A 19,294-nucleotide genomic window follows, 5' to 3' on the forward strand; every position below is an offset into this window, starting at 1 on the left:
CAAGGCTATCATTTCATAAACTTCCTTAAACGCATTGAAGCTCAAAGATTAATGCAGGTCTGGCCATTTTTGCACCATTGATAAAGAAGAAGGCGTTAAATTTCTTTTTTAATGCTATTCCGTGGTGATCTGAAATAAGACCGTTAGGACTTCTTGGAGCACCTAAATAACTAAAATTTAAAAAATGCAAAAAATATATGCAGCTATGCCGCATTGATTAGAGTTCTGGCTTAGAACCAAAAGATCAGAGGTTTGACGCCGGCTCTAGCCCAATAAGCAACATTGGTAAGGAAAAAGGGGTAATCGTCCTAGTTAAATGCTCTTCCGTGATGCTCAATGATAAGTCGAATTTAGGGAGCACTTTAATAACCACATTCACATACGAAAAAATATATATATTATAGTGTTGTACCGAACAATCTTAACATTTAAATAAGAACTATATTTAAATAATTGAAGAGGAATGTATAAGTTTTCTTTCCTTCTTCTTCACAAAAATCTCAAACAGACAAAGAACTACTTTTCAAAGCTGAAAATCTCGTTAAACTCTACACAGTAGAATTTAAAAAAATTAATTTTCTGAGGAAGTTTGTCATTTTTTTTTGTTAGAAGAAACATTTAGGCGAGAGAAAAGCTTGTTAAACTTTTAAATTAGGTTTATGCAAAGGAACTGCCTTAATACTTTTATATGTGTGTTTTTAGAAGAATCTATCTAACCTTGTCTGTTTCAACTTCTAAAGGCAAAAGATAGTTCTTCACAACAGCATAAAAAAATTTTTTTCAAATTTTGGCTCTAGGAATGCCCGGAAAATGATTTTTCTACAATAATGTCAAAGGGATTTTGAATTTTCTATGAAAATAAATAAAAAATAAATAAATAAACTAACTTGTATGCTTTTATTATATTAAGATTCGGAGTATGATAGGGCATCCAATAAACTTTTGGACTCGGGCATCACAAAAGCTCTGTGCAGACATTTATTTGTATATATAAACAAATAATAAAATAATAAATACTAAATAAAAATAAGAGCTAGATCTAAATATAATTATAGTTGTTGCGATTCAATTTATATAAACGTAGTGCTTTTTAAATTCATAAATTAAATTTAAAAGTCCAACATTTAAATTGAATTTAATTTTTTTCTTTTACTTCTCCGTCAAGTACATACGTTATCTCCTCAAGCGCAGAGAATGTTTGAATGTGGCTTTATTTACGTTTTATGTTTTTGCAAATCAGAAATCTTGTCAGATATTTCCGAAACCTGATTACCTCTTAAGATATGGCCGCTACAAAAACTTGTGTGAAGTTTTTTTTATTTGGTTTTAATGTAGTATTTTGGGTAAGAATTTTTTTAATTTTTTTAAATGAAATAAATTTGTAAACAGGCATCAAAGTGAACGATCTGATTCATAAATCTTAGTTTATAACATGCTATTATTATATTTAACAAATTATTTATACCACTATATATACCTATGTAATATAGTTTAAATTATTTTTATTGTAGTATGTTTGCATGGTTATATACATGTTTATATAAATATGAAAATATACTACATTATACTCATACTAATTTTTATTATTGTCTCAGAAAAATACACTTTTTTTTTAAAGTTTTTTTTTTATAAAAAAAGTTATACATTTTTATAGATTTATATCTAAACTTCTCAATTAAATAAACTATTTGAGTTTAATATTTTAGATATTGATAATACTAATGCTAAAAGATTTAATTTTTTTAAATTAAGTTTTGTTTATAAACCTCCAAACATAATAAAAATAATCATTACTTAATATTATTTGTTAAAAAATATCAAAAATTCTTTATAAAAATTTATATTTTTAAAAAATTTTATTCTCACTTGTTAGTTTATCTGCTAAGCTTGAGCCACTCTCCCATTGTTGTAAGGTTGCATCTCTTTCTTTTTTCCTCAATTATACCATGGTCGCTGCTCAAATGAGCTATTGTTTCTAGTTCTATTAACCAAAAGTAATTCTTGCTTGACTTGTCATTCAGCAAAATTGCATCCTTTTACTGTATCCCTTTATGTTTTAAAACTTTTATTTACTTTGTTTTTTGCTCAAGCTTTAATGCATTTGAATTTTTTCCAATCTTCATATTTTCCTGACTCGTACAACCTATAAATACAGAAGACTGGAATAACAGCCTTCTGTCATATGTTTCCTTGTTCTTTAACACTATTCTTTGTTTTCTAATAACTCCCTATTTAATAGTGATTGTTAGGAGTGAAATAGTTTTAAAAAAAGTTTCAAATAAAGCTTTTTTGTGTGTTTGGTACCAAAAGCATAATATATACCCAGTCCCACAATATTATTGTAAAAGTATTTATTTATATAGTGTGTGTGTGTGTGTATATATATATATATATATATATATATATATATATATATATATATATATATATATATATATATATATATACATATACATATACATATACATATACATATACATATATATATACATATATATATATATATATATATATATATATATATATATATATATATATATATATATATATATATATATATACATATAACAAATCTCAATGTTAATAAAGAGATTTATTAACATTGAGATTTGTTATGACTGTAGAGTATTAATATCTAGCTACTTCTTAGTCTCTGTATTTATTGTTTGAAGTTTAGTTTTTGTCTTCTTTTTTGAAAAAAAGGAATAATTTCAACACAGGTCAAAATGATTTTGTCTCATTGTTTTATGGAATTGTATTTGTGTTTTTACATATTTAATAACATGTTTATATATTTAAAAATGTCTAGTTTATTATTATTTATTAAGCTTGCTGGAGGAGCTGCTGCAGCCATTGGAATTTGGATGTTGTTTGATGGTGGTCGATTTAATAAATTTATTGGAAATTATACATTTACTGTACCTGCATCAATACTTGTTGCTGCCGGACTTTTTGTTTTCTTTGTTGGTTTTTGTGGGTGTTTTGGTGCTGTTAAAGAGCACAAATGTTTACTTGGAACTGTGAGTTTTTTTTTTACATTTTTAATTTTCATATTGTTAAAAATAATAATTTATATTGTAATAATGATAAAAAAGAAAAAAAAAGTTTGGAAGAAAGAGAAAACTCCATTAGTTATAAATATTAAATAGTCCAAACAAAACATAAAATAAATTCTGTAAAAAATAAAATACTTGCAAAATTGGTAGACACATTGGTTTCTATTTTTTGATTATTTTAGGTTGAGTTCGTTGATATTTTAATTATATAGTTTACATCCTGACTAACTATTTAAGAAATTTACAATTAAATATTTTTATATTTAAAAAAATTGAATATTTGGCGCTAGATTGAGGAGAAATGATATATAAAAATATATATAAAACAAATATTATATAAAAAAATATTTTAGTATAAATTAGAGAGAAATAGTTACTATAGTTACTAATATCTCAATTTTGAAAATATTTTTAGTTTTAAAAACAAATTGTTATATTTTATCAATTTGACAATCAACTAATTGTATATTTTTTCTCTTTATTTTTTTACATTTTTTTATGTGCTGTTGACTTTCTACAACTGAAGGGAAAAAGGGGTAGAGAGCAGAGTATGTCAGTGGAGCTAAGCAAGAAGAATTTGTGCTCCATGCTCAAAGAATTTCATAATTACTTCACCCAAGCTTCACTCTGAGTGTAAAATTTTTCGCTCCTCACTTTTAAGGTTGTAATCATCTTCCTGTACTCGTGTTCTCCTTCGTCATCACTACTCTTTTGTCATCACTTTTACAACAAATTTTTTCTTTCCTTCACAGTAATATTTCAATAACTCCATTTTTCTGTCTCTCTTTACCCATGCTTGACACATATTTATAAAATTGCCATCATATCGTAATGGAGATTTATAAGCGGAAATTGCAAGGGGGTTAATAAAAATATAATTAAAATCATGTGATAAATTAATTACATGATATATACTTTATAGAAGTGTTTGTAAAAGTAATAAAAACAAATGGTAACAAATTTAAAATATGATTAGAAACATTTTGAGTTCCTTTCTGCCACCTGAGTGATAGTGGTTTGGTCTCCTGGCCAAAGTCCTGTGATTCCTAGCTTGTGAGTCATCACTCATGTGATTGGTAATTGAGCAACACAACACTGTGACATTTAAAAAATCTGTTCTTCGCACCTGGCAAAATCACACCATTCCGTTCCCTAACCTTACTGCTCACATATGTAGATACATGTCAGAGGGGTTTAATTTACTTCAAACTAAAAATGGTGCAGATAGAAAATGATTTTCAGCTGTCAAATATGTTTCACTTAATAATTAAGATAATTATTTTTTTTAACTTTGTGTTTGTGTTTTTTTTTTTTTAGTATTTTACAATGTTGTTGCTTGTATTCTGTGCAGAAATTGCGGCTGGAGTGTTAGCATTTCTGTATCGTGACAAGGTAAAAATTATTGATTTTCTGCTTTTACTTTTACATTCTATTTTTTGTTGTTGTTAGTATTGTTTTAGTTATTCATATTTATTCAAATTACTTAGATTTATGATGAAGTAACGTACCAATCAAAACTAGTTATAATAAATGATTATGGTACTGGAATAGTAGCAATAGACTATTCAGTTAATCTCATGCAACAAAAGGTTTTAAATATTTTTATTTATTTTTTATTATTTGTTTGCATGGACATCCATTACAAACACAATAATTATTTACTGATTTTTCACTTTTTTGACAAGATTACTTTTTATTAATTAGATGTTTATAATTTTTTTAATTTATATTTTTTATAAATAAATTTATAGATGATTGAATTTAATTTCTTGTGACATAATTTTCTGATTTTTCTATATATCTATAAATCATATATATATATATATATATATATATATATATATATATATATATATATATATATATATATATATATATAGCTAGATATATAGATATATATATATAGCTAGATATATATATATATATATATATATATATATATATATATATATATATATATATATATATATATATATATATATATATATATATATATATAGATATAGATATATATAGATATATATAGATATATATAGATATATATATATATATATATATATATATATATATATATATATATATATATATATATATATATATATATATATATATATATATATATATATATATATATATATAGCTAGATATATAGATAAATATATCTAGCTTTTTTGCTAGATATATATATATATATATATATATATATATATATATATATTTTGTATCTTGTGATAAGAAGTTCTTACCGTCTACCACTCTATTTATTAAATAGTAAAATCTGCATATTTTTTCAGTAAATTCTAGATGAAGTCTTTTATTGTGATAATTTCTAGACATGTGGTTTTAAAATCTCAAAGGCTCCCTTAATCTAATATATTCAGTTGAGTTTGATATTTTAAATATTTCTATCAAGTCTTCTCCTTTATTCTCCTTTCTTGCCTTTGACTTCTCCTTTCTTGTGGCGTTGGTAAACCTAAAATTTTTCTCCTTTCTTCATAACAGATGCCTTTCAGTGTTTTAATCCTAGTTGATCTACATTGTACATTTTCCAGTCTATTGAGATCTTTAATAAAATAAGGGCTCCAAACTGATGCATCATATTCAAGCTGCGGCCTAATAATTGACTTGTATAACAACTTTAATATGACTATCAAGATATTTAAATGTATGTTTTATAAAACCTAGTGTTCGATTAGCTTTAGTTGCAACACTAGTAACATGATTTCCCATTTAAGGTCATTTGATATTATAACATACAAATCTCTTTCAATTTATGTCTTTCGTAAAATATGATCTTCTAATTTGTAGTTAAATCGAGGATTCAATTTACCAATATGCATAACTTTGCACTTATCTCCGTTGAACTTAATCAACCACTGATTTGACCGGTCTAACAACTTCGTTAAGACTTCTTAAAGAGCATTGCTAATACTTTAATTGGTAATTGCTGACACAATTTCAGTATCATCTGCAAATAATTCTAATTTATTTAGTATATAATTATTTAAGTCATTTATATAAATTACAAATAGTAGTGGGCCCGGACCTGAACCCTGGCGTGTACTCTATATCTAAATTATATTGCAAGCTTTATGGTTATGGTTTTCACAATATTTTACAATAGTGTGAAACATTCCTTAGTAATAGAAAACAAAGAGTTGCTTTAGGTGAGTTTGCTTCATGTTGGAAGGAAGTTACACAATATTTTACAATAGTGTGAAACATTCCTTAGTAATAGAAACTTCCTTCCAACATGAAGCAAACTCACCTAAAGCAACTCTTTGTTTTCTATTACTAAGGAATGTTTCACACTATTGTAAAATATTGGGAAAACCATAACCATAAAGCTTGCAATATAATTTAGATATAGAAACCGAATCATAAGCTTTTGCAAAGTCCAAAAATATTATATCGATATTATTACCATCTTTGATTTCTCTTGTAATAAAATCAAAAGTCTCTAACAAGTTTGAACAACAATTTTTACTATTAACAAATCCATGCTGTTCACTTGCTAATCATTTGCAAATAATTTTCTCCATAATTTTGCAAACTATTGATGTTAATGATATTGGTCGATAATTTGAAGGATCTAATTTGTTTCCTTATTTGAACAGTGGAATTATGTTTACAATTAACCATTCATTTGGTATAACACCACTATAATATGACATTTTAAAGATCAGTGATAACAGGTGAGAAAGTGATTTTGAATATTTTGAACATACCAAGAGCTTTATTTACATAAAGGTTTACTAAATGATACTCATCATCAGTGTCATTAAAACTTGGATCGCTACAAAAAATGTCACATTTTGAAGGAAAAGTTACAGGGTCTAATATGTCATCTTTTAAAAATACTGAAACAAAATACTCATTTAAACAATTTGCAATCTACCTACCTCTATCTATCTACCTCGTTTATATCAATATTTAATTATTACCTCTATCTATCTACCTCGTACTAATCTATCTACCTCGTTTTTTATAATTGAACCATCAGCAGTTTTAAGTGCTTTAATTACTATTTAAATATAAATAAACACTTTTAGGGTGTTTTTTTTAGTTTTTAGTCAGATTTAATTCAAAAGCTCTTATATTGTTATCAACTCTTTTTTTTTTACATTTTTATTTAAAAGTTTATAGTCATTTACCATGTCAGTTTCTTTGAATTTTGAATGACTGCATTTGTACCATAATTTTTTTTTAATTTTTAATTTTATCATTTTCCGAAGCTCTTTAGTTCATTCATGGAGCATATTTTTTTACTTATATCATAATTTATATTTGGAATAAATTTACTACATCCAGTACAATATATATTCTTAGGCTTGACTAGCATTTAAAACCTTAAACTCATTTTCCCAAACAAAACTTGAAAAATAGTTTGAAAGTTTTTTATTATTTCCTTTAATGTGTAATAGTTGTGTCTTTTTTTGATCAAGATTGTTATTTTTATATTCACAATCTTTTTTAAACAAATTAAAACCCTCAGTATTTTTTGCAGATTGATCAGTCCACCAAGTTTCACAAATCATAATAATTTGCATCAAATTATGGACTATTTCTTCAACTAAATCTTCAAATTTATTATACAGAATGTATTATAATGTGGCATTTGTGTAAAAACAGTTTTAAATTTTTTTTCTATTTGGATCCATTTCTTTGCTATTATTTATTGAATTAACGAGCACTGTTTTAATGTTCAGTGACTCATGTGGTTGGCAACCAGAAATATTACCATTGGAATTTATATATTGATTTAAACTATTTTTATCATCATGGTTTATTATTTGATTATTTTGCTCTGATCTTTTTAACTTTTTTGTTTCTGATTCCATATCGAAAGGGGTTGTTTAATTGACCTTTTAAATTTAGTTCTTCATTTAATAGATTTTTTTTTAAAACCAAACTCTTTGTAAATTTTTTTTCTAATTCATTCTGATCTGAATAAATAGATACTTTTTTGAAACTTTCTGAACCTTTCGACTGCTTAGCAGCTTTTAATATTTATCTGAACTATCAGGTAATTCGATCAACAAAGATATACTTGTTTTGATTGTTTTGTTATTTTCATTTTTATTTTTGAAGCCATGAATTCTCTTTACTTCATCAGGATTTTTATTTCACATCAAAGATTTTTAAGAATATTTTCATCAAACTTTTTTCTATTTCCAGCATCAGAATCAGTTGAATTTGATATACTAAAAACAATAATATTTTTATCTCTTTTACCTACGTCTTTACTTAAATCTATAATACCTTGTGTAAGCTTTGTTTCTTCTGTTGATGCATCATACGTTTTACTATTGAATAATTTACTCCAATTTAAAACACTACTTGTTTTTTCTTACAATATTTTAACTCTTGCCCTCAAAATTACTTTTTCACTCACAAGTTTATCAATTTTAGACAAGTTTTCAACACCTTTACGCCCTAATTCTGATACTCTATTAATTAATTCTTCAATTTGCTGTCTAGAAACATAATCCACTTTTCTTTCCCATATCAATATATTAATTATTTTAAAAAGATATAATTATTTAACTTTTTACAATGTTTAACTGTATGTTTCTTTAAAATAAAAACACGTAAAAACATGTAATGAATTTCAGTATTTCTGCAAAATAAACTTTTATTTACCATGTGTTCTTTAAAATGTAGTTTTTATTTTTTAGTAACAATTTTGGAATCAATTTCTTGTTTTTGTTAAAATATTGTGGGGCATTTTTTTAAACTGTTTTATGTTAAAATAATTTAAGTAGATTGTATCAATGACTTTAGATTATCAACTTAATAGTTTAATGGAAATATTTTATTTTCAGTCGTATTTTATAATGTGGATTTTTGTATTTTAAAGTGCAGGTCTAAATTCTAACAGATTTAAAAAATTATAATTTAAATTATTCAAAGTGCTTTTTAATCTTGTTTTTACTGTTAATTTATGAGTCCAGAGATCTCAAGTCTCTAGCAAGGTGGATTTAATGTTGATCCTAGAACTATTAATCACATTTTAAATTATGCTAAAGTTGATGAAAATAAAAACTATCTTTAATTTTTGACAAAGGATGAGGAAAATGTAAAATATGAATGAAATATGGATGACGAAAATAGTATTGAATGTAAAAAATAAAAACAGATGTCAAAAAACAAATTATTACAAAAAAAGAAAAATGTCTACAATCATCTTAAGTATTTAAAGATTTTGTATTTTTGTATGCATTCCATTAAAAACTTTTTTTTAAAACTTTTTTGTACAAAAAGCTATCATTTAATCAGCCCTTGAATTAGAGGGTAGTAGAAACAGTATTGAAAACAGCCAAACTGATTAATCCCAAAAAGGGACTTTCCGGAATAACATCAAAATAGAGAATAACATCGAAATCGTAAAAAAAGGAATTGTATCGAAAATCCGAAAAACAGAATAATCTCGAAATTGTGAAAAAAGGAATAATATCGAAAAGGGACTTTTCGGAATAATATCGAAAAAGAGAATACATCAAAATTGATAAAAAAGAAATAGTATCGAAAATCCGAAAAACAGAATAATCTCAAAATAGCTCAAAAGACAATAATATTGATAAGGGACTTACAGGAATAACATCGAAATTGTGAAAAAAGGAATACTATCAAAAATTCAAAAAACAGAATTAGATCAAAGTTGTGAAAAAAGGAATAATATCAAAAAGGGATTTTCCGGAATAATATCGAAAATGCGAAACAAGGAATGGGTTCAAAAATTCCAAAAGCAGAATAAATAGACGCCAGTATTTTGCAGTTTTGAATTAAAGTGTAGTAATAATACTGTATAATTGTATAATTTATACAATATAAACTAAAAGCTCTATTAGTAGAACAAAAAATATTGAATGTTATGTTGTTGGCTATTTATAAAGCAATTTAAAACAAGATGTTTTGATTTTATTTAGATTTATTGTCAACAAAACATAAAAAGTTACAAAATTTTTAGTCAAAATCAATAAAAACTTACGAACCATAAAAAGTTTAAAGGATAAAGTTATTAGTAAAAATGAAAAACTATATGCCAACAAAGTCATCTGTTATATGTGCAAAAAAATTTCAAGAAAAAAACACTTTAAAACAAGGAGAGCCGGATAAAAGATCCTGCTTAATAAAACAATTAAAAAAGCTAATTAAAAAATCCTGATTAATAAAACAAGAAGAGCATGCTAAAAGATCCTTTTTAATAAAAGATTATAAACTATCTTTACATAACGTTTTGTAATAGTTATAAGAATGCCCTACATATTTATGTTGGGACACTTTTCTACTTACTTACAAAATCATGCAGAATCTGTTTGGTTAGGTTTTTGAAAAAATTAAAAAAAATAAAGAAATTAAAAAATACTGATAGATATGCATTATTTTAGTGTTACTTCCATGCAATTATTCAAAGCATACATTATATCACCATTAAAAATTATTTAGTAGTAGTAGTAGTAGTATTTAAAACTGTAGCTGTGTTAACAGCGTGTGAGTTAAAAACTCACTTTGACAGCTTTTGACAATCTAAAAATATACAAAAATTTACTAAAGATAATAATGAACAAATTAAAAAATATGTATATATAGTTAGTTCTAAGTTATTTTTTTAATGCCAAAAATTTGTCCAAACTGTTTTTGAAAATGTTTACATTTCCTGACATGACCACTTCCAATGGCAATTTGTTCCACAAATTCACAGTTCTATTTATGATAAATTCATATCTTGGCACAAACTTGGTTTGCTCTCTGCTGTATTTTCTGCTGTGACCTCCGCATGATTTTGAAAATACTGGTTTGTTTAAAAGGTCTACTGCTTCAATCTTATTAAAAATCTTAAATATTTGAATAAGATCTCCTCTCTTCCTTCTTTCTGACAATGTTGTTAAACCAAGTATCTGTAAACGGTCTTCATACAGCAAGCTTCTTAAGTTCTTTATCATCATTGTCACTCTGTGTTGCACCCTTTCTAATATTTCAATGTCACCTTTGCAGTTTGGTGAACAAACTGGCACTGCAAATTCAATCAGAGGTCTAACAAAAGTAGTATATAGTTGCTTGAGAAGATGCTGATCCAAATGGACAAAAGTGTTTTTTATCATTCCCATTATTGCATTTGCTTTTGATGAACACGCTACTATGTGTTTCTTCCATTTCAGTGATGTATCAAAATTTACACCAAGATCATGTTCATGCGTAGAATTATTAATTTTTGACCCATTTACTGTGTAATTAAAATTTATGTTGTTTTTTCCATATTGCATAACTACACATTTACTTTCATTCAGTTTGATTAACCATTTTTCTGACCAATCTTCTATAATATTTAAATCTCTTTGAACTAATTTGGCATCCTCAATTGAATATACAGCTGATAAGATTTTAGTGTCGTCTGCATATATTTTCATCATATTTTTGATTTTTTCTGGCAAGTCATTTATGTATGCTATGAAAAAGAATGGCCCCAGAATGGATCCCTGTGGAACGCCACTTGATACTTTTTTCCATGTTGACACCGCTTCACCCTGGACAACTCTTTGAATTCGATTATTCAGAAATGCCTCAATCCAGTTCAAAAATTTCCTTTTATTCCATAAGCATTCAACTTTAATAAAAGTTGCTTGTGTGGCACTGTATCAAATGCTTTCGCAAAATCTAGCATTATAACATCTACTGGTATGTTTTTTGCTAGTTTCTGTGTGATAAAATCAAGTGTCTCTAAAAGATTTGTTGTACACGTCCTCTGTTTTACGAAGCCATGTTGGCATTTTGAGATTATATTATGATTGTCAAAAAAATTTTGCATTTCATTTTTTATAACTCCTTCAAATACTTTACATGCTATTGATGTGATTGACACAGGTCTGTAGTTGGATGCGTTTAGCTTACATCCTTTTTTAAAAATTGGAGTTACATTTGCTGCTTGCCATTGTAGAGGAAGGTTACTTGTATTGTAAGATGATTTGTAGATTAATGTAAGTGGTAGTGCCAATGATTTTGCACAATGCTTTAGTAAAATAGGATGTAAATTATCCACACCACAAGCTTTGTCTGTATTTAATTTTTCAAGACGATTCTGAATATCTATGTAGTCAATAAAATTATCGTTTAGATCAAGTGTGCAACTTATTAGTTTATCTGCTATTTCTGGCATAATGCTGCTTTCGTTTACAAAGGCGCTGTGAAACTGGTTGTTTAGAATATCTGCGATCTCACTTTGGTCATTTGTTACAGTACCATTAGAATTCAAAATGGCTTTTATTGATTGCTTAGTATTCCTCTGACTGTTTACGTATTTAAAAAAAAGTTTTGGATTAGATTTTGATTTTATAATCAGGTTACTTTCATAATCTTTTCTAGCTAATATGGCTTCTTTGGATACTAATTTTGTTATTGTTTTGTACGCATTGACTTGTACAGCATCTTTCCATTTGTTTGCTAGATTTATGTATCTTAGATCTTTTTTCATTCGTACTAGTGCTCTAAGTTTATTACTAAACCATGGATTTCGTTTATGTTTACGTTTTGCATTAACATCAATCTTTGGTATATATAAATTACTCAGTTAGTTTATGTGTAATATAAAAGTATCATACATTTGTTGTGTTGTTAAATTGTGAAAACAGAAGCTCCAGTTGATTGAATTAACTTTTTTGTCTATTTTTGTGTAATCTCCTCTGGTGTAGTCAAATTTATATTTTGGTGTTCTGCTTGTCTGGTTTATGTCTAATTCAAGTTTAAATGTAAGTATTAAGTGCCCCTTGTTTGCACAACCCAGAATTTCATGTGATTGGAGCTCATATATTCTGTTACTATCTTTGGTAAAAATCAAGTCCAGTGTGTTCTTTACCTTTGTGTCTGACAGTTGAAAAGTTGGAAAGTTAACATGCTGAATTAAGAATTCGTCATTTATTATATCAATGAAAATGTGTTCTGTTGAAATTTCACTGCTATTTACGTTTTCAACATATCCATTATTCCAGGTAATGTTCGGAAAATTGAAATCTTCTAGTATTAGTATATCTGCATACATTTTAACATCTACTTTACTTTTGGCATTGTGTATAACTTGTCTAAAATCATTCATGTCTATTTGTTCGTTTGGTCTATATATACATCCAATGAGGTATTTAATATTCATAATTACAACGACTGCCCATATTTGTTCTATTTTGCTGTCCTGATTACCAATACTTATTTCATATGATGTGAGATTGTTTTCAATGTATAAGGCAACTCCACCACCTTTCCGTCAATCAGATCTATTTTTATTGTACACCCTGTAACCTTCTATCTGTACAATGGATGATTTTTGAAACCATGTTTCAGTGATTCCAGCTATACTAGCTTTTTTTAATTTACACAAGATTTTAAATTCTTCCATATTATTGCCAAGCGATGTTGCATTCGTGTATAAACATTGCAGGTATTTGCTAGTACTGCTCAGTTCTTTTTCCATTCTCAACGTTACATTTAAACTTGACAAGTCCGGTTCCACGTATAGCATATCGAAAGGGATCATCTTGTCTTCTTGCTGCATTTTTGGTGTCTCTTAATTTTCTGAGCTCCATATTTTCATATTGCTCTGCTTGTGTCATATCTGTTGAAATATAAACTCCTTTGTACTGTGGGTTTGTTTTATCCCCAAGTTTCTTTGGCTTGGCTAATATTGGGTTTCTTTCTGACTCGTCACTTAGTATAGCTTATATCTTTTCCTGGCGTGCTTTTGGTGGTTCGGTTTGTAGGCCTGCTGTTGAGCTTCTTTGAAAAAATTTCAGTCTTTTGACATGTACTGGGTTGGTGACTGCTCCTATATGATTTAATATTTGGCTAACTTGTTGCTCAGTTTCTGCTTGTTTTTCCTCATCAGTCCCATTCGATGTTGCTGGGATTCCTGATATGATTATATTTTTCTTTCTTTTCTTTCTTTCTTTTTGTTCATTTATTGCTGCATTTACTAGGTGTATTTTCTTGTTCTTTACCATTGATGAACAAGCAACTGGTTCGCTAATAACTGTCTTTTCAATTTGTGCTTGTTTTGTTTCATGTTTTGTCATTTGTGTTCTCAATTATATGTTTTCATTTTTTAGTTGATTTATTTCCTTTTCATAATCTGATTTATACAAATCTAAAATACTTTTATTTGAGTTTTTCATTGTTTGTATTTCAGATGCATGCTCAGCTAGTGCTTTGTCTAACGTTGTCTTTGTGACGTAGCTTGCCAAAATTTGGTCAAGCATCGCTTTGGTGATGTTTGTCATTTTATTATTATTACACAGGGAATAAAAAGTCCAATATCCAATAATGTTTATGTAATATAAACTTTGATTCTGTGTTACCAGTTATTATTTGTTATTGTTTTTATTATTATTAAATTTCACAAAAAAACAACTGCCATTTTTAAAATCGGCGGAATTTGGAAAGATTTTCCAGTGCTTTCTTTATTGAAAACATATTCTGGTAATATTGATGCAATAGAATATGCAAAAATATTACTCAATATTGGCCCAAAATGTTGCAAGATAACTGTTTAATATTTGATGAAATGTATTTACAGAAATATACAGAATACTCTGAACTTTGAACAAAAAAAACTTAAGTCTAAACTTTTCAAAAATGGTACACAATAGAAAATTGTTAAGGACTTTCATTAAATAATAGGAGCATTCCGTATATAATTAAAACTGCTTCAGTTATAAAAATTGATAGTAATTGATTGAGAAATAAAACCATTGAAACTGTGACTATTTTTTAAACAGTGCTTTTGATGTGCAAACATATATTATATTGATAAGTTCTCTAACGACATTTGGGAATATTGAGTTTCTTTAATTTCAAGTTTTAAATCGAATTTAATTTCATTGCACGTGCAAATTAAATTGTTTATTGTACGTGCAAATTAAACTGTTCATTTAAACTGCTGTTCTCCATTGTAAATAATGCTAACTTTGTGTAAAGTTGATGCGATATTTAGGTGAAAAGTTAGGAAATATTCATCGAACTCTTAAATAAGTTTCTTATTGAAAAGTGACTTAGTATTAAAAGTTTCTTAAGATTTTCTCCTAGTACTAGTTTTTTATAATTAAAAAAAAAAAGTGTGATCAGAAATTCATATTTTCGATGTTAATCATTAAAATGAGTTTTAGATCTTATTCTGTTTTTATTGTTTTCGACATTATTAAGAAAATCACATTTTCGATGTTAATCATTAAAACTAGTTTTCAATCTAATTTCGTTTTTATTGTTTTCGATATTGTCACACATTTGTGAATTTTGATATAAAAACTTTTCGATATTAATCTGAAAATCACATTTTCGATGTTAATCATTAAAACGAGTTTTCGACCTTATTCCGTTTTTATTGATTTCGATATTGCTCCGCATTTGTGAATTTCAATATAAAAACTTTTCGATATTAATCTGAAAATCACATTTTCGATCTTAATCATTAAAATGGGTTTCGGTCAGTTATTTTTCAATATTTATCATTTTTTTGATCAGTTAATTTTCTATACTATTCCGCTTTCCCGAATTAGATTGGAAATTAATCTGAATTAAGTCAGCATTTGCCAATGTTGACCTAACTGCCTGACTGTCTGAGGTTGGCAATTTTTTGACGACCTATGTTTTTTGAAGTGAAAATATTGTTTTTCTTAAATAATAATGCTTTTTTGTGAAATATTCTATTTAATAAAGATGCTTTTTATGAAATATTTAGATTTATAAAATGTTGGGATTTTTTCCTCAATATTTGTCTCGATATTTATTGGTGAATGTCTACAATCTTCGCCATTTGTAATTTCTTGCAAGGTTCGTTAGGTTGGCATGCGCAATTTTAAAATTCAATTTTATTTACTAATTCAAATAAATCGAAAAAGGTAAAACCACTTTAGTTTAAATTGTAAACAAAATAAATAAAATCCGACAAAACTAATTATATATTTAAATTTCTAATAAAATGTTAAAATACTGTTTGTTTTTCAAATTATTATAGTTTTCAAGTTTTTAAGCAAACGTTGACATTTGAAAGAAAAGTTAGTGATCTGGGTGTTTTTTTCTGTTTTTTTGAATACTGTTTCTAAATTTTGTATCGACCTAATACTGACCTAATATGGTTTTAGGTCAGCAATTTTTAGTCAACCTTTCTTTTCCTAATTTCGAGGGCTGCATAATGCAGTAAAACCAATCCTTAAAAATAAACTATTACATATTAGAATTAAGCATTCCAATATAACTCAAATAAGTCCAAGGACAATTTCTATGAACTGTGTTCTAAACTGCACTTTAGCATTAGGTATCATTTAATTGAACAAGCTGAAAAACTTAAATTTACAGGTATAATGAAGAACTTTTTAAAATCTTTAGAAGTTGCATGATAAAATGTAATAAGCAACTGGGTTGGTGTTTGCTGGAAAGAGTGACAATCACTATCAAATGATCTGTGAGATAAGATATTGTATTTAATACAATTAATAGTAATTAGTAAATATTATATATATATATATATATATATATATATATATATATATATATATATATATATATATATATATATATATATATATATATATATATATATATATATATATATATATATATATATATATATTATTAAGGTAATAAGATTAAATAATGTAAATAGTAATACTATTACTATTTACCAACTTATATCTTGGGATAAGGATGACATGAGACCAATAACTATATAGTTTTTTGTCATATTGTGAAATCAACCTCAAAAAGATACCACATTTGTTTAACAACACAACATTGATTTATATTAACAACACAACAGGATTACAATTTTCTACTCAATTTCTAGAAAAATGTTTTGAGACCTGTAATAACAGATGGTAACTCTTCAAGGTTTGACAACAAAATCAACAAAAAGTCAACAATTATTGTTGATATTGCATAATCAGGTCTAATCAAGTCAACTGGATGCAAAATGAATAATTTGAACAAATTTATTATTTTGCATTAATTTTAAATAAATTTCCTTTGGATCATTTTAAATCAATTTTCTCGAAGCTTAAAACAAAGCACTTTTATTTCACAATTCTTTTTTTAAATAACAATTTTAGGAATTTTTTTAAAATAAATATACTGTTTAGCTACATGCACTGAAGCCTGTAAAATTCCATTTTAGTAAAGAGAAAGATTTTATGTTTGAGCTATTTCTTTATACAAATCATGTTCCAATCGATTTGAAGTACAAGAAACCAAAATTCAATTATCATCATTTAATACACCAACATTTTAAGGTATAAGTACCCATACAATAAATATTGCATCACCTTTTTTTTTAAAGTTCATTTTTTGAGTAGTTTTTAATGTTAAATTTACAAAATAATAAAAATTTACCTTTCATTTTTCTTCCAATTTCCATGTTTTTAAAATACATTACAGCATTTCTAATGTCTTCTTTCAAATACAAGCTTAAGCATTTGTTTATGGCATTTTATTTGTTTATTGTTTAACATTTGTTTATGGTATTAACAATCTAAATTATGATCGATCAAACCTTTTATTTGCTATTATAATAGCTTGTGTTTGCCAATTCAAAAAGATAAATCATGTTAATCAATCAATCAAAAAAGATAGATTATATTAAAGATAAATCATTTATTATAATGTTGATATCTTGCTGATGTTGGATTAGAATGTAAAATTTTCTAGTGTCTGATTGGAATGCAGTTTATTAAATTTTGTTTTTCAGTGATTGCAATCTTAAAATCTTGAAAAATTATTTCGGTAATCTTAAAATTCTTACCAAGATTTAAAATAAAACAATTCAAAAAAACTTTTGTTCCCCATTTTTAAAAGTATTTTTAGTCGAGGAGTCAAGGCTGCTGCATAGAAAAACAAGTTAAAGGCTGTAATAACAGAAATGCGGTATGAATAAAACTTCATACTTCTTGCTTAAAACTCAATTGCTTTGTCACAACATTACTACTGCACCACTAAATTTTTTTTTTTTTCGATTTCAAAAAAATCTTTAATCTATATTTTATTTAAAGTACATTAATATATATTATATATTATTATTATTATATATATATATATATATATATATATATATATATATATATATATATATATATATATATATTGTATATATTTTTATTATATTTATATTATTAATATACGTATTTCTATTCTCAATCAAAATTACAAAATTTCTTCTTTCATAATGAATAATTTTCATGAAGCAGTGGTTAAAGCTCTTCTGAATCAAGAGGTTGGTTGTTCAATGCCAGCTCTGGCTACATGGGTAATGAAAGAGATGTGAATTATTTAAATGCTCTTCCCCCTGCTCTGTGATAAGTCCATAAGGACTTCTTAGAGCACCAAGATAACCAGGCAAAAGAAATTCTCAAATTCCCTATCTGAAATAGCAAAAATTAAATTATTTTTTTAGCTACAACTTTGCCATTTATGCAAACATCATTGATTAATAAAAATCTATTCTTTCTTTTTTTCAGTTTAAATGTTGTGGTGCTTCTGGTCCTAATGATTATAGTGCTTGGGTTAACAGACAGGGAAGTAACAAGCAAGTTCCAGAGTCTTGTTGCAGCACCCCTTCTAAGTGCACTATCAATATTGATCAAAATTTATTGTATAAAACGGTAAAAATTTATATTTTATTTATATATATACTGTATATATCTAAAAGCCGTTTTTACATTTGTACGTGTGTATGTGTGTGTGTGTATATATATATATATATATATATATATATATATATATATATATATATATATATATATATATATATATATATATATATATATATATATATATATATATATATTAGGGTGATGCAAAATTTGTAGGTTCAAAACTTTAGTTGTCCTCAAGCTTGCCCTTGTTCTATATGACAATAGTAGTTATTGGGCAAAATTTGAATCAAATCGGATGATATTTAGGGGTTGCCATGTTATGTCACATTTTCGTATAAGGTTACAAAAAGTAAAAAAAATATTTTTTATTTTTACATTTTTTATATTATATTACTGAATTATTTATTATCAATTTCTTATTGATAATAAATACTAAATACTATTACTAGGCAATAATAAATCAATCATCTTCATCATTCAACAGTCATCTTCATCAGGGTAGACTTTGATGCAACTGGAAATTCCTTCCGGTGAAGATCAACCAATCTAAGAAGAAACTGCTTTTGGTTTTCATCTTTTGTAACGCTTGAGTTAAAGGATGTTATAAGTGCT

General features: G+C 26.3%; 1 protein-coding gene across 1 annotated transcript in view; it reads left to right on the forward strand.

The window, feature by feature from the left end:
* Positions 1 to 1,199: 1,199 nt before the first annotated feature.
* Positions 1,200 to 19,294, forward strand: part of LOC100202014 (CD151 antigen) — a 29,634-nt gene continuing 11,539 nt past the window's right edge. Inside the window, exons 1-5 of the mRNA XM_065790598.1 lie at positions 1,200 to 1,343; positions 2,829 to 3,020; positions 4,374 to 4,448; positions 4,544 to 4,645; positions 18,545 to 18,688. Of these exons, the coding sequence (XP_065646670.1) occupies positions 1,284 to 1,343; positions 2,829 to 3,020; positions 4,374 to 4,448; positions 4,544 to 4,645; positions 18,545 to 18,688 (573 nt within the window). The 5' untranslated portion in view covers positions 1,200 to 1,283. The remainder of the gene's footprint in view (positions 1,344 to 2,828; positions 3,021 to 4,373; positions 4,449 to 4,543; positions 4,646 to 18,544; positions 18,689 to 19,294) is intronic.

This window comes from Hydra vulgaris, chromosome 02 (genome assembly GCF_038396675.1).
Source record: "Hydra vulgaris chromosome 02, alternate assembly HydraT2T_AEP".
NCBI lineage: Eukaryota > Metazoa > Cnidaria > Hydrozoa > Anthoathecata > Hydridae > Hydra > Hydra vulgaris.